Source organism: Hippocampus zosterae, chromosome 5 (genome assembly GCF_025434085.1).
Source record: "Hippocampus zosterae strain Florida chromosome 5, ASM2543408v3, whole genome shotgun sequence".
NCBI lineage: Eukaryota > Metazoa > Chordata > Actinopteri > Syngnathiformes > Syngnathidae > Hippocampus > Hippocampus zosterae.
This window is the reverse complement of record NC_067455.1, coordinates 12453370-12470168: the sequence shown is the minus strand read 5'-3', so window position 1 is coordinate 12470168 and position 16799 is coordinate 12453370. Positions and strand designations below refer to the sequence as shown.

Sequence of the window (16799 nt, the reverse complement as noted above, 5' to 3'; positions counted from 1 at the left end):
GGTGGTAGTCTCATACTTGAACTGCCTCTAGACTTGAATGTGCACCTTAACAAGAAACGGTTACAATTTAGAGAAAAGCTTGTGAATTGGAATGATAATAGGGAAAACTAAAAAATGCTTTATAAACAAATAAATAAATTGGACTTTTCCACAAACTTCAAGTACAGTGGAAAGTCTAATGTCAAACAACCCATTTTGGAATGTTCGAAACAATGTTTCCCATAAAACTAAAATTAATATGAACAACAAAGCTTTGATAAGAAGTAATCTCCCAGATAATGCCATTGCTTGAATTCACGTAACGTCCCGTGTCGTCTTCTTACAGTTGTCTTCTGTTGACACTCTTCTAGAGGCTGATCCTTCCATTCCCACAAGTTTTGAGGTACGCCGACATCAAGTCGCGGTCAAAGGTCGTGTAGCCCAACATTGCCATTAAGAGTACTGATCAGTACTTCTTGTGACTTTAAAATTTGCACATATTTAGAATTTTAAAATCCACTGCAAATTGTTGACAATTGAAGAAATGGATATAGGGCTGCTGGATTATAAAAAAAAAAATATCAATCACCACTATTTTGGTAATACTGGAAATCACAATCAATTGTCTTTTTTTTTGGTCCAAAACAAAACATTTAAACAAAAACAACACAAAGACAAATGAAATTCTTCAAAACTCAATAAATATGCAATTTCATTTTGGACCAAACAAAATTGATAAAATTAGTTATTTCAGAATGAATGAATGAATGCATCCTAAAAAGATTCATGCCGACAAAAGAACACTGCCTCCACTGTGAAACACGGAGGAGGCTCTGTTATGTTTTGGGGCTGCTTTGCTTCATCTAGCACAGGGTGTCTTGAATCTGTGCAGCTTAAAATCAACTATGAAGACTATTGAGGTATTGTTAGAGAGAGGTTTGCTGCCCGGTGTCAAAAAGCTTTGCCTCAGTTGCAGGTCATGGGTCTTGAAACAGGATCATGACGCTAAAAGCACCCAAGACTGACTGGCTCAGATCAAACTATTGGACAATTTTCAAGTGGCCTTCTGTGAGCCTTGATCTAAATCCGCCGGAAGGAGGCGAAACATGCCATCTGGAGAAAACACCCCTCAAACTTTAGACAACGTGGAGGAGCAGTTTGCTCATGAAGAGTCATGGGCCAAAATATCTGCTGAGGGCTGCAGAAGGATCATTGACCAATGCAAAAAAATGTGGGTTGCCGTAATTGCCTCAAAAGGTTGTGCAACGAAATACTTACCAGTGTTTTTGTCCAGGATTATTCAAGTTGTTTTTTTTCTTTAAATATTTTTGAATCGCAATTTAAAAGCATTTTTTCATTGGGTCATTTTCATAGATTTGGTATTAGTATTACACAGAATTAGTTTTGTCAGAGTCCAGTTATTTCTGTGACCACTGCAGGTTTATATTTCATTAAAAAAGAGAACCTACAATTTTGTCCATGTGTGTTGGATTGGCAGAACAGTGTCCCGTGACAGCACCTAAGACACAAGTCTCTCTTGTGGAACCACAACAAATAGCTCGCTCAAGCAATACGAAATAGATAACGTTGAAAGCAGCTAGCCAAACGTAGTTCAGTGTCATGGAGTAAAAGTAGTTGTGTTTCTGAACAAAATATTCAAGAAGTCTGTTGCATGAAAACTCCAACGACCCAGAGCAGTTGCTGCCAAAAAGACGAAAAAACAGAGCATGAGTGCATCGTAAATCCGTTGATGCACACTGACTTCGCCCCGAGTGTGATGTCACATGTTTTTGACTTGCACAGATTTTTTTTTTCAGAGTAAAGTTTTCATTTTAACCGAACTGTTGCACTGAGCGCTTTGTACCCGTGACCTCAAGATGTCTAGTCTCGATGACCTTTTGGATGTGTGACAATTTAACGTGTTCACACACACACGTCTCGTCAACGTTAGCATCATGGGGTTGCTAAACCATGATAGCATGGCATTCTGATTGGTGTACATGGAAGACCCGAAGGTTCACTACACTCCTGCGCTTCATATTTTCTCTCCATGTTCATCCTATTAGAGGATTCTGACCCTCCCCCTTCATCCCCACTTTCGAGCTCGCGGCTTTGACACCAACCCACCCCTCCCTCCCCATCGCTCTCACACACGTGCATGCACCCTCTCTTGCATGGTCTCACACAAACACACACATCCGTGCACTCGTTGCACTCTTATTCCCGCCCTCTACCTCCCTTGTCTCACACACACACACACACACATACACACACATGCAAGTGGCTGACAGACTGGTGTGTGCAGACATGAAGCTGTGAGAACGTGAGGGGGGAAAGAGGGACACGGAGGGACGACGGGGAGAGAGCGAAAAAAGGAGGAGGGGAGAAGTCTTGTGATGCAAAGAGGCGCGTGGCGACGAAATGCAACACGGAGGGTAAACGATTTTGTGTGTGCGGTGTGTGTCGCCTCCCAAGTTTTGAATATTCTGTGCATGGAATAGCTCGTTGGGGTTCAAGCGAGCGTGATGTCTTGTGTCATTTGCTTCGTTGCAGCATCGTGGCGGCAGCCCTGCAGAGACAAAAGGTTTGCAGTGGTGCGTGGATGTTCGTCAGGTAGGCAAGCCGCACAACGGCACAACACCGCAAATGCAATCAATATTCCCTTCTGTGAGCTACCTGCCACTGGGCTCGCCATCTGGCGGAGAGCAGCAGGGGAGAGGCGGCTGCTCGAAAGGAACACGCTCGCAACCCGGCATGGAAAAGTACGATTGGAAGGTAATTCTTTTTAAAAGTCGCTCCTGGTTTACCGTGTCGGTGTCCTTAAGCGTCGCATCCCTTTTTTAAATGACTCAATTTTTAAAGTGTGTTTGTCAACGGCGCTCGGCTGCAACCCCTGTCACATTTGGAAAGCCGCTTTTCCAAATGTGACAGGTGAATGAATCAAATGAGCTGCTGTCGACGAAACGCTGGCCCCGCAATTGTTGTCAAACATATACGGCCATGAACCTAATAGACAAATATATCAGCATGTATTGTATTGTATTGTATTACGTTATGTCGCATGTTCATCTTTGTTGTGGCATTAGGGAATATGAATGAAGTCTCTGATGCGGTCGTCTTCCCTCTCAGGTGTGACACAGCTGCCTCGATTGTGCCCTCTAACGTGAACGAAGACGCGAAAGGATCACAGGTTGGTTACCTTCAGGCCCGTAAAGACTACCTGGGTATACACACGAACATGAGCACACATTCACTATCAAGAATTTCATTCTATGACATCATACTTGGACCAATTAGATGTTTATGTGCCTTTTAACACACGAGTCGCCCTGTTTTCTGCTTCGAGCGGACCGCCCGTCTCTTGTCTTTAATTGAACTGGCTCAGACTCATCGCATGTTTGAGACAATTGAAATGGTATATCCTTCATCTGAAGTGTGGTTTTAATTTTCCTAACGGGCAGCTGTGGAGCGATTGATGCACTCGTGTTTTTCTGAAAGGTAAGTGTGATATCGCGTGCTTTTTCTCTTAGCGTTTTTTTAGCACATTTGCCCTTCACTGCCGGTCTGTTAGACGCCGCAATACGTCAAGAAATTTAAAAAATGATTCTGCTTTGATTGCGTCTGCTCCTGATGTTTACGTACCCGCTGTGATTTGTATTAGTTGTCCATCAAATGGCCCCCCGTGCCAAGCCAAATGGAAATGACATGAAGATGGACATGACCCAGCGGAGATTGTTCACTTGGTGTCTCGACTGAGACGATCGCTCGTGAGCGTGGGCCGCAGGAGACGGATCGGTCGGTGCCGCAGAATCCAAAATGTGAGATGAGGTCACGTCTTTGTCTTGGCACTGCGACCACTGTTGGTCTTCTCTTCTCGGTGGGAGGGGTTGGAGGGTCCCTTTTTCTTTCCTGTCGCTGCCATCGAACTTGCAGTGGCGTGATTTCATTTAACAGTATGCCCCTCTGTCCCTGAGACCCTTAACCTGTGAGGTCAAAGCAGGTCACAGGTGAGGTCCTCGGGAACAGGGCTGCATTCAGTTTCAACGGTCCTTTCAGAGCTGCGGTCTTGTTTTAGATGTAACGTGTTCTATAGCCTGTCGTATGAAGCATGCATTTGTCAGATTGAGCTCAATCTCTCATGCGTGAAAATGTGATATTTGAAGCACCTGCAATTAAGTGATCTAAACGATAATCACAATGTCGTGAACCTCTGAAACTGAACCCAAATCAAGGGTGGGGAACCTTTTTCATATCGGGTCTCAAGTTTTTCTAAAGCCCTCCGAAGGAAAAAAATCGGATGCAATAATCAAATTGAATATGTTGGCTGTAATGAGCATTTGTGAGTACATTTGGGGGGGTAGGGGGGGGGTCTATTGATTTTCGAGTCCTTTTTTGAGGATTTTTTTTTTAATTTCATGTGGCAGTCTCAGGTGGCTTCTCAGGCCCAACCCCCACCCCGCAGGTGCGTCTTACCACGTTTACAACAAAGCATCCCATCAGGTCTCCGCCATGTGTCCAACTTACACTTTTTTGGAGTTTGCAGCGGTCAAGGTTTGATCACAAGGTTGAGGCCAAACAAGGGTGCTGCAAGGTAGACAGCCCCTCTCAGGGGGGGCGACTCTGTTGGCTGGCTTTGTGACATTCACCCTAAACGGGGCCAAGGAAGCCAGTCAAGAGTTGCGACCCCGCCAGTTTTGCCACCATCGAGCACTTTTATCCATTTGTACATTTTGCTGCTCTGCTATCAATAAAATGCGACACGTAAGTTGTGACTCAATGATGCAGACTCTTGATTATTGCTCTCTTATTTGAAATGGCACCAAGCTCGCTAAATGTGTTTGTTGGTGTCATTTTTGTTTGACCAGCAAAAGCCGATCCGTTTCAGGGTGCGGAAATCATTTCCTCACTGTAGTGCCAACCTGTCATCCGCAGGATGAGAAATGCCCCTTGCAAATAAACACTAACCTTTTTCCACCAGGGAAAAATAAAAGTGAAGCAATTGCCGCAGTACGACATTCACAAATAGACATTCAAAAAGGAACTGCTGAGCCTGTTGTGAATTCAGCTGCTAACCCAAATGGAAGTTGGGATGTCACAGATGTGATAAACGGCGTCTGTATTGATTATTTTTCCAGCAGACCCGTAATCACTCCACAATGTTGTATGCTTCCACATTGATGTCACTGTGAGTTGCATTGCTGAACAAATTTATTGGATCACCCCAAAATGCAAGGTTTATCTCTCTGATGCTGTAAATTAACAGCTCTAGTAATTACAGAAATCTTTTTTTTTATCTGCAATGCTTATTGCACCAGTTTGCAGAAAGTCTAAGTGGCATATTTTTAATGCTAAATTATAATCGTCAACAATTTTTCAAGTCCATTTCCTTTCAGAAAATGTAGTGAAGTGTATATTTTTTTTTATTAAGATGCTCTTGCATTCTGAATATAATAAGTTTTCTAATCGTTGAATGCTGCAGACTTTATATCCTGATTATTTTTTTTGTTTGAGCCATTTATTTGTCTCATTTTACGATTTTCCATCTCATAAAAATGTTCGGTTTCTCTGGTTCGTGATGTTTTGCTGCATTTCTCCAAAACAAACTTCAATTTTCTCTCTTAAACTGCAGCTTCACTTTGTATTTTATAATTCGCTGGAAACCTTTAATGTTTAAAAAAAAAGTTTGTTCCAATACACGCCTTCCACCACCTGCAGTTGAGTAAATAACACTTGTGTGGAAATACGGTAGCTTGTTTTTAAAATGTGTGAATGAGTATGTTTTTATGTGTTGTAGGACATAAGATTGAGGCAAAGTGCCCTTGGCAGCACGCGTCAGAGCCAGATTGAACTCTCTCACCCTCCCTCGCGCTTTCTCTCCCTGTCTCACACACACGCACACTTGGGATTTTCCCTATGCACTTGCAAAGTTTGGCAGTCCAGCAGCAGACTTTTTGTCTAAAATTGATTGGCTTGTCTACAGCGAGACAGATGAACGCATTAGTAGCCTGCATACCCTGCCACTGGAAATATATTAAGTTGGTGTATTAGGCACCCTGTCTGGTTGCCATGGTGACGTAGCCATAGTGAGGAGGGAGGATGGTAGACAAGTGGGGGATACAGGATGTGATGAGGCGGTCGGCATGATTTGTAGTCCCGCCTGCTTGCTCGCTCTCCCCCTTTTGTCACTTGTGGCCTCACTCACCTCTTCCTCTTCCCTCCCCGTTTTCCCTTTCACTGTCTACACCTCCATTGCCTCATTTCCTCACCACCACCAAGAATTTGCTTGACTTCCTTTGTTCCTCCTGGACTACGGGTTAGACTTCGGGGCTTTATTTCTCTTGAGGCGTTCTAACCGACATGCTTCCTACCTCATCCCCCACCCTCCCGATATATACATCAGCGTTACCCCCACCCCCCTCTCCCAACGCTCGTACACCCCCCACCCCCACCCATCCTTTGCTTGCACCATCTCGCTCTGCTCTGCAGTAAAACTGGTGCATTGAGGTAGACCGTAGAAGACGAAAGACGTGAGTGTGTCGGGAATGTACTTTTACAATTACACATGTGGAGCTACACCAGTCACTTCATTAAGCAACTACATGTGCCGATTTTTTAAAAATATCTTAACCGAGGTTGAAAATACACCACACTTGACAAAGAAAATAAATTGCAGCGGGTGGGCGTCATTCTTTTGAGATGATCAATACAGTGCACCTCGCTCACAGTGACGTCTGTACCAAGACACACCTGTGAGAGGGAGCACACAAATAATTTGGCTTCGTAAATAATGAGCAAGTTGACCATTGTCAGCCTTGAAGGTTATGGGAGCCTATTGGGAGGGAAAAAAACAAAATAATCTGTCAGGATTATCTTTTGGAGACAGCCGACGGTCGGGCGTTTGCTGATCTTGATTGTGAGAGGACAGAAGATTATGTGTAAGCAGGGTGCGGTGACACATTCGTATGACATGAGAGATTATGTGCTGCGAGAATTTGGCCAATTTCTCTTAATTGTTTTCAGAATCTGCCTGCACCTCAAATCAAATCCATCAAAATTGCATTAATCACCTGCGCAGCAATTTAGACCTGATTTCAGCTGCTCGAAAGTAAACTTTCAGCCACCAAATTGTCAGGTGCACCAACGGCGTGTAAAAGGTTCGTTTTTGCATGTTGTATTTGTACGAACAATATGTGTATTTATTGTAAACAATAATGAATTAAATGAAAATTTTACATATAAAGTGTTGTAATTCAAAATAATCTATTCTTTCTAGTTCCCCTTTGACACAAACGTTTGACCACACAATTTAAATATAAATAAATTGTAACATGAAATGTTGTGGACAGCACCAACTATCTCCACAAAATAATCACTAGATTTCTTATTCTGAACCATTTTCAATTATTAATAAAAAACTGAACCATCAAGCGGAGAAAGGTGTGTTTGGAAGCGTTTTCTGGTAGAGAATTACACGAAGTCATTTACGACGATGCGGACCTTCAAAGTAAAATTTTTCAAAGAAACAATATGGCATGGTAAAACTTTTGTCACATGACATCCATGATGACGATAAGTAGTCGTTTTTTTACATTTTCACTGAGGCTTTGATATGATCATACAAACGTGCAAACCAATCAGTATGTTAATGTCACGAAATGCAGAAACATCAGTCGTACACCGGGTACGTTGTCTGAAAAAAGGAATACAAACAAAAGTCAACAAGGTGCAAAGAGTATAAGGCACAATGGAGTCTTTTTGATTCGAGCTCTATTGAAGATAAAACACGAACGTGTTGCAGCATACAATTTTACTCATTTTCAATGTATTTGTGTACAGATCAAATTCTTCAAGAACACACAAGTGACATAAAATACATCGCAAAGACAAAACGACGACTTGAGAAGTCATACTCCAAACTTGTGACGTCACGGTGACGCCTCACTGGGTTTTGCGTGAGTGGAACCCTCGTTTTTGTTGAATTTGACCATTTCTGATGCACAATAATATAATTTTAAAATGTGCACATTTGCCTTGTGCTTTTTACTCTTGTGTGTGTTGTGTGCCCTTGTCAGGCCGTCCGTGGGCTGCTTTCACTGCTTCGTGAGTCTGAAGGAAACTTCTGAACTGTGTGCCGGCTACAAAATGACAACGTTCCATTTGGTCAACGTGGACAGATGCTTCGAAACCCTTGACAGTATCTTTAACGACAACCCCAAAGTGATCGAGGCCGGCAGAGTCGGTATGGATTCCTTTGGGAACACTTGTACTATCTCGTGCAGAGCTGTAAAAAAAAAAAAACATCCGGGGGCAAAACGAAGGCTAAAAGGGCTATTTATTAAATGCGTTAAAAAAAAATCCGCCGTGTCCCGTAAGAGATCGTCTCCAATGTCAGTTATTTTGACAAAACACATATTTTCTACTAAAGGAAATGTTTTGTTTTCACCTCTACCATTCAATCTACTGTAGCAACGGGTAGAACAACTACCCGCTAGAATTTTGCGCTAGAATCCAGAAGGCCCATAAGTAGCCCGCATATCCACTTTTGTGAATCGATATATTTCGTAAAAGTGTGAGGAAAAACAGCCAGAATGAGCTAGCAATAGCATTAACATGATAGCATCAAAAGATGAATATGGGGGGGGGGGGGGGGGGGGGGGTAAAAAATATATTTAATTCAGCTTTTATTTCACAATACAGGGTGTTTCAAAAGTCTTGGGCACATTTGAAGTCCCCATAGATTCTTAACTTTGAATGGTAATAAGATAAAAGTTTTAAGCCATTTTAAAGCTAATTACATTAAGTTTTTTTTATCCCTTTTCACACCCATTAATGGCGTTCACTCAACCAGAAAAGGCGTTTTGTATGCTTTAATTTGCAAAAACTAAATCATGAACTGTTGTTCAATGTGCATTTCGCAGAAAAGTCGGAAAGGAGCCACCAGAGAGGAAATCCATAGTGAAATAGCATGGTAAATTCATAACGGATGGGTGCTTATGCCCAGCTAAAAAAAACGGGACGTCCCTCAACTTCAGAAGATGTGTTTGAACAAGTTTGAACTGCTTTCCAGCAGAGCCCCCGTAAATCGATCAGAAGAGCCCGTAAGGAACACACCATGCGATTTATTTTTATGGGAATTTGTGTAAGGATTGGTCAATGTGCCCCCTATTCCAAGAGATGTGGATGAGCTGAAGGCACGAATAACAGAAGCTGTTGCAACCATTGACAATGCAATGCTGGGAAGCGTTTGGCAAGACTTTGTCCATCGGCTCGATGTGTGTCGTGTGACCAATTATGCTCACGTTTAACATCTTTGAACATTCCATGTAAAAATTGAGATTACAAGCTTTCTGAATTTACCAGATGCGTTTTTATATCCTTAATAGTTTCTGAGATATTCAATGTCAAAATGTGCCCAAGACTTTTTGAACACCCTGTATTTAGACCTAGATGGGTGAAACAACTCTGGACAGAACATCTTTAGTTTGAAGTGTTCCACTTTTTAAGCGAGCAAAAGTATCGGAACAGACACAAGCTGAAAATGAATATTATTTGGTCGCCTAACCATTCCTTGCAATAACTGTGACCCGTTGACCTCATCTCACTGTTGCATCCTTCATTTGAAATGCTTTTGTTGGCCTTTCATCAAGCCTCTTTCATCAAGCCTAACACTTTACACCCTTCCTCAACCCCATAACGAAATCCTTTCTTGTGTTGGCAGTGTGTTTTGCATCCAGTTGCATCATACTGATGATACTTCTCGCGATTAGTTTGGATGCAGACAAATTGTTTTTGTAGAGTTACCTCCACCATACTTAACACATGAGCTTGTGTGTTGTGGGCTCATAAGCAGATTCTTTCCTTCTCCATACTTCGGACTTTCCATCACTTTAGTAGAGGTTACGCTCATTAGGTCTCATCAATCCATAAAACTATTTTTCAAAACGTTTGTGGCTCATCTCTGCACTTCTTTGCAAAATCCAATACTAATACTTTCAGAGGGAACTGTGCTAAGGATTTACACAAACCTTTGGGGAAAAAAACAAAGTCACTTGGTCTTTGTGTATGTTAACAGGGAAAGCCTACGAGGTACAGCTGCAGAACATCATGAAGTCGCAGATTCTTCCCCTGGTGAAAGAGTTTCGTCAAACAACCAATTACGGTAGCTCGACTCTTAACAGATATGCAGTATTGCTCCTAAATAAAAAATTTAACATTGCTCCAAAATGACAGCTCCACAATAACTTTTAACCTTGCTGCTTCATCATATTCGACTAAGGCTCCTTAGTAGCATTGTAGGAGCACTCCTGAATGGCATTTTAACTTCCACATCGACGATACTAACTGCAAACATGCCTCTGAATTTCTTGACCTTTTGGACTGCCTTAACTTCACTCAACATGTCAACTTCCCCACCCACACCCACGGTCACACTCTGGACTTGGTCTATTCCACCGGTCTCACCATTGAAAAACTCTCTAGCACCAACCTCAACATTTCCGATCACCTGGCTATCATTCTGGACCTCCACCTCCCTACCCCCATTCCCAAGGTAAAGCGCACCATATCATTCAGAAACCTCAAATCCGTTTCCCCAACTGACTTCTCTACCTCCGTCCTCAACCACTTGTCCATACTACCGCCTCCACTGTCCCATGACCCCACTGTTCTCACCAACTACAACAGCACTCTCTCCTCCTGTCTTAACCACCTCGCCCTCATCAAAACCAAATATGTCTCCTTCACTCGCTCAGCCCCCTGGTACACCCCAGAACTCCGCAAACTTAAAACCCGAAAACGCCAGTTAGAAAGACTCTATAAAAAATCTGGTTTAACTGTTCATCTCCTCGCCTACACTGATCACCTTCAGTTATACAAGAGCGCACTCAACTCCAGCCGTTCCACCTACTACTCCAACCTAATCCACACCGACTCCAACAACCAAAAGGCTCTCTTCTCCACCGTCAACAAACTCCTCAAACCCAGCGACAATATTTCAACCTCTTTCACCGTTGACAAATGCAACTCATTCCTATCCCACTTTCTATCCAAAATCGACATCCTCTACAGTTCACTCACCACCTCATCTGTCCCCCCTTCCTTCCTACCAGCATCCATCACTCCAACTACTTCACCTCTCTCTGAATTCACACCTGTCTCCATAGCCGAACTCACCAATATCATTTCAACAATGAACTCCTCCACCTGCACACTGGATCCCATCCCATCTTCCTACGTCAAACACTGCTTTCCCACCATCTCCCACCTCGTCATGAACATTGTCAACTCCTCCCTCAACTTTGCCTATGTCCCCTCCTCACTCAAACTGGCTGCCGTAACCCCCATCATCAAAAAACCCGGACTCAACCCTGACATCATGAGCAACTTTCGACCCATCTCCAACCTCCCCTTTCTGTCCAAAGTCATAGAACGTGCCGTCACATCTCAAATTAAAACCTACCTAAACAACAACCAACTTTTTGAACAATTTCAATCTGGATTCCGCACACAACACAGCACTGAAACAGCCCTCCTTAAAATCACCAATGACCTCCTCCTCGCCTCTGACTCCGGCCTACTCTCCTTCCTCATCCTTCTTGACCTTACAGCTGCCTTTGACACCATCAACCATTCCATCCTACTCTCTCGCCTACAATCACTAAACATCACCGACAAAGTCCTTACCTGGCTACACTCATATCTCACAGACAGGAAACAATTCATACACATAAACAACTGCTCTTCCTACACTGCCCCACTGTCCCAAGGTGTCCCCCAGGGTTCTGTGCTTGGTCCTCTTCTCTTTATTTTCTATCTTTTACCCCTCGGCCAAATCATACGTCATCATGGTCTCCAGTTCCACTGCTACGCTGATGATGTCCAATTGTACATATCCACCAAATCATTTACCCCAACAACCCACTCCACCCTGTCTAACTGTCTCTCAGATGTCAAATCCTGGTTGCAAACAAACTTTCTTACTCACTACTGTACTAAATCGCAACTGCTTATAATCGGTCCTCGGTCCCTCACCCAAACAACCACCAACTTTACCCTCACTATAGATAACTTCACCCTGTCCCCCTCCTCTCACTGTCGCAACCTCGGGGTCCTTTTTGATAATAACCTCTCTTTCGATCAACACATCAACCAAACCACCAAAACTGCTTTCTTCCACCTCAAAAACATTGCTTGTCTCCGCCCATCACTTTCTTTCAACGCTGCTCAAACCCTCATCCACGCCTTCATCACCTCCCACCTTGACTACTGCAATAGCATTCTCTATGGTACAACCTCCAAACTCCTCAATAAACTACAGTACATCCAGAATGCCACCGCCTGCCTACTCACCCACACCCGAACTCGTGATCACATCACCCCCGTCCTTAAAAATCTCCACTGGCTCCCTGTTCCCCAGCGTATTCAATTTAAATTGCTCCTACTCACCTATAAAGTCCTTCACAATCAGGCCCCCTCCTATCTTTCCGACCTTCTTTACCAATACACTCCTTCCCGCAATCTCCTTGACATTTTATCATCCTATGAAATTACCTTTGAAAATTGCTCCTAATTTGCGCCTTTTTTTTTGTCATCGGACTGAATTACTTTGTAGTATTGCTCTAAAATTAGTTTTTCAGCCTTATTTCTAAATGACATTTGATCAGTACTCCTGAATGACGCTTTAACCTGGATTCAAACGGCATTTTTTGACAGTGCTTGTTGGCATTTTTATCGAATGAATGTACGGCCTTGTTCATAAATTACTTTTAAACTTTACTCCGCAATGACATTCTCTGCATCTTGAATTGTCATCTTAGCTCTAAAATTATGATGTCCGAGTTTCAAAATGATGCCTTGCAGCTTGAAATGTTGAGTGAAAAGTGTATGTGTGTGTCTTCCTCTTTCTCCTGTCCTATCAGACACCGTGTATGAGAGCAAGCTGCAGACAGCAGCCGACAATTTCATCGCTGAAGCCTCCAAACTGCCTCGAGGTGAGACGTGGTCTCCTCCCCTTCCCTTCATCTTTTCATCCATAGTGAAGCCCGTGTTGAGTCATTATAGCTCCCTCTGATCTCTGCGCTCTCACTGTAATAGGCCAGTTATGTTATCACGGCTTTTCACACAGCGTGGAGAAGACAAGAAGCTGTCAGGTCGAGCAACAACATGAAATATGTCCAGCTGTAATCACAGAAACTTTTTTTTTTCAGCCACTGGATGCATCCCCCCGTGCGGTTAGTGCTTTACATCGTCTTTAAACCTTCACTTTGCACAAGGCCTCTTGACAACATTTAGAATGGAATATTTCAACACATCCAACCAGGCTTTCAGACTGCAGACGGCCATTACGACTGTGTCAAATGCAAAAAAGATTCCTGCAATTTTCCTCTTGACTGCCCAGGTAAGAAAGAAAAAAAATATTGCAATCGACACCTGACACATCCTTACATAAGTTTGATATCACCCTCCCCAAGCATCCTTGTTCCTGGAAACTCCGCTTTTGATCCTTGAAATGCTCTTAGTATCAAGGCGGGATTTGGAGAAAGCGACTGGAGGCGAGGGTTTATTTCCACACATTATATCGTTTGCACAAGGTTTCACTTTAAGCCCTTGGCTTTTTTATGCAAGGTGACAGTCGGCTCCCACACACTATGGTATCATGTCATCCCCATACAGCACGCCTAATGCTCAGTTCCACTTTTCTCCTCAGAGACTCAGCTTAAGTGGAATCATTAAGGAGCGTTTGGTCTGCAAAAGGTGACCGCGGGGGAATGTTATATACGGCCCGTGTGTCCTTTTGTGTATTTTTCAGTTGAAAACAGAACCGTGGAAGAGAACAATCCAGTCCAAATGTTGTGCGATGTGTCATTTCCATTACCCCAAAATACCAAGATCATGAAGATTTGGAAGTTTGCAGAGCAAGTAAGTTTTATCTCTGCTGTGACATTTCTCAGACTTACTGCACTTGACTAGTCGGAAAACCAGCCCGGGTCAGTATACATATGCCCATTGCCCCACTACAGGACACACTGTATGTGACATAACTTTGTGCATATTATTAATGAGACAATTAAATCGCCACGCTACTCGGCAGCCCAGTCTTCGTCGGTGTTCTGGGATCAAATCCTGGTCCGGGCCTTCCTGTTTGGAGTTTGCATGTTCTTTTGATGGTGTCGTTTTTCTCTGGGTCGCCCATTTTCCTCACACATTTCAAAAACCATGCATATTGCATTCATTGAAGTCTCTTAACTCAATCACTCCCAAAGACGTTTTTAAACGTCTCTTCAGACTTGGTCCAGAATTGGCTGGTACTGAATGAGTTAATTGTTTGGAGTTGTGAATATTTTTTTTAACTCAAATTTGCAGAGTAGTGAAAACCTGTTGTCAAATTAAAGAATGGTGTTTGTTAGGTGAAAACTCGGCAGGTGGAGTTGTTTGAAGAAGTGACGGTAGGGGAGGACAACCTCTACTCCATCTCATCTACCAGGACGCACCACCAGGGCACCTACCAGTGTGAGATCTATTCAGATGAGATAGCCATTGCCAGAATTTACTACTATCTCACAGGTATGAGAAATGACATGAAAAACTGTACTATCCTTTGTTAAAAATCAATGTCCTTCCTGTCACTGTGCCATAGCACTTGCACAACATACGGCGGTACAATGCTACAAGCGTCTGGATGTAGTTTTGCACAGTACAGTGTTCTGTAATACCGGTAGTGGCACAAAGATATTTTGGGACTGCTTCACTGTGTAGACATTTTATTTTGAATTTTTGTCATCGATTAATCAACTTACATTAGACTTTCATCATCTTCTTGTCGACTATTTAAAAAATCTTTTGTCATTCAACTCCCATACTACAGTTAACAAGTTGTTTGTGTTTACTAGGAAAAGCACATTGGCGGGGGTCAAAAAGTGGTTGTAAGCAGCAAGTACAGCAGGAGTCATTGGTCAACTGTCATGTATAAATTCCTATTCTTATCGACTAGCCTCCGTGTTCCCAAAAATCCTTTTATACACATTAATAACACTTCATGTCATGTGTTCTCCATTTGACTGTTTCCCTTCCCCAAGTGACCGCCCACGTCGTGACGGGCCATTCCGAGCTGCAGGAGATATTTGAGCGGTCTCTGCTCCCTGGAGGGAGGTTACATGCTGAGTCGCCTCGCCCCTCTCAGTACCTCCCATCACGCGTGCTCATCGCCATCTGCTTTACATCTTTGCTGCTCCTCCTCATCCTCTCCTTGGGGTGAGATGAGGTTATTATTTGCATACTATTGCAAATGAACAGCCAGTAATTGTATATATGTGTGTTCGAGCCCGGGTGTTCGCGCAAAGCAATTCTGTTAGGGCAGCCCGGTAGTCCAGTGGTAGGCACGTCGATCTCACAGTGCAGAGGTCGTGGGTTCAATCCGGCTCTTGTATATGTGTGGAGTTTGCATGTTCTCCCCGGGCCTGCGTGAGTTTTCTCCGGGTACTCCGGTTTCCTCCCACATTCCAAAAGCATGCATGGCAGGCTGATTGAAGACACTAAATTGTCCCTAGGTGTGAGTGTGAGTGTGCATGGTTGTTCGTCTCCGTGTGCCCTGCGACTGGCTGGCAACCGGTTCAGGGTGTCCCCAGCCTACTGCCCGAAGACGGCTGGGATAGGCTCCAGCACCCCCCGGGACCCTAGTGAGGATTAAGCGGTTCGGAAAATGAATGAATGAATGTATATATATAATAATATAAATTATTATAAATAATTAGATACACTCACACACACACGCACACAGTATGTATTATGTATATGCGCTCACTTCTCAAATTAATGTATATGTTGAGCTGCCTATTCCTAAATCCTTACCATGAGTATTTTTTCCAGGACTATCTTTTTGGAGAAAACAAGTGGTACTGAACGGACCAGACGAAATGAAGACCTGTGATCCTGGAAGATACATAGAATAAAGCCTTGAGGCTCTGTTCTTTGAAGGGAAAAAAAGGCAATGTTTCATTCTTCTCACCACCAGAGGGCGAAAGAGTCAATCTTTAGGAAGAGCGTCTACTTCAGAGGGTGGTTCATAATAATAATATATCAATAATATTGATTAAAATAATATATAACATCAATTATTATGAATAATAATAATATTGGGATAATAAAGGAATTGAATATTATGTATTTTTTCATCCAGTGATCAGGTTGCGGTGGCAGCAGCCAAAGCAGGAAAGCCCAGACTTCCCCTCTCCCCAGCCTCTTCATCCAGCTCTTCCGTGGGAATCCCGAAGCATTTCTAGGCCGGCCTCATTTACAAATAGTGGGTGATAAATTGCGTGTTCACCCACTTTGATGACAGCATTATTGGCAACAGGCATAAAGGTGCCGGAAACCGCCTTAATGAAGATAATTTTTGTTGGCACTTTTTTTCCACACACTTTATATTTTGACATTTCCCCCCTTTTTTACGGTATCAAATTAGCAATACAAAATGAGTTGGTTACTCTTTAAAAAAATTATGTACAATTGATGGCCTGCACTTAAGTCCAATTACAAATCACCACTTGATTTGTGACCACATGAGAATTGGATTATGATCATTACATCCAGTTCTCAAATCTCAACTGCTCTTGAAAGTACCTGCTCTGTGTCTGTTGCGCAGTACACCAATAGTTTTTCCTTTTCAGGACATTACAAAATGTCTTGTCTATGCCCCTTTTTTGTCAAATGGGGCTGATTTATTAGCGTCAAAATGGTTTTCTTTTCTCCCATAGACAGCTCTCTGGTCATTATGTTTGTTGAACAGCAAACAGGCAAACGACATCAACAAGCACTTTGTCATG

The 16799-nt window shown here is 43.0% G+C and overlaps 1 protein-coding gene across 27 annotated transcripts in view; it reads left to right on the top strand.

Annotated features, from left to right (window-relative positions):
* The window catches only part of spaca6 (sperm acrosome associated 6), a 41627-nt gene extending 25261 nt beyond the window's left edge, over positions 1-16366 (top strand). For 11 of the 27 annotated variants that reach the window (XM_052065544.1, XM_052065542.1, XM_052065533.1 and 8 more), the window contains 15 exons: positions 326-382; positions 2533-2754; positions 3109-3173; positions 3441-3477; positions 3641-3797; positions 7816-7931; positions 8052-8218; positions 10052-10138; positions 12897-12968; positions 13185-13208; positions 13298-13375; positions 13787-13896; positions 14385-14541; positions 15054-15228; positions 16154-16366. In XM_052065544.1, the coding sequence (XP_051921504.1) occupies positions 8122-8218; positions 10052-10138; positions 12897-12968; positions 13185-13208; positions 13298-13375; positions 13787-13896; positions 14385-14541; positions 15054-15228; positions 16154-16256 (903 nt within the window). In that variant the 5' untranslated portion in view covers positions 326-382; positions 2533-2754; positions 3109-3173; ... (2 more) ...; positions 7816-7931; positions 8052-8121 and the 3' untranslated portion in view covers positions 16257-16366. The other 16 variants (XM_052065538.1, XM_052065525.1, XM_052065530.1 and 13 more) reach the window with 8 other exon arrangements.
* The last annotated feature ends 433 nt before the right edge of the window (positions 16367-16799 follow it).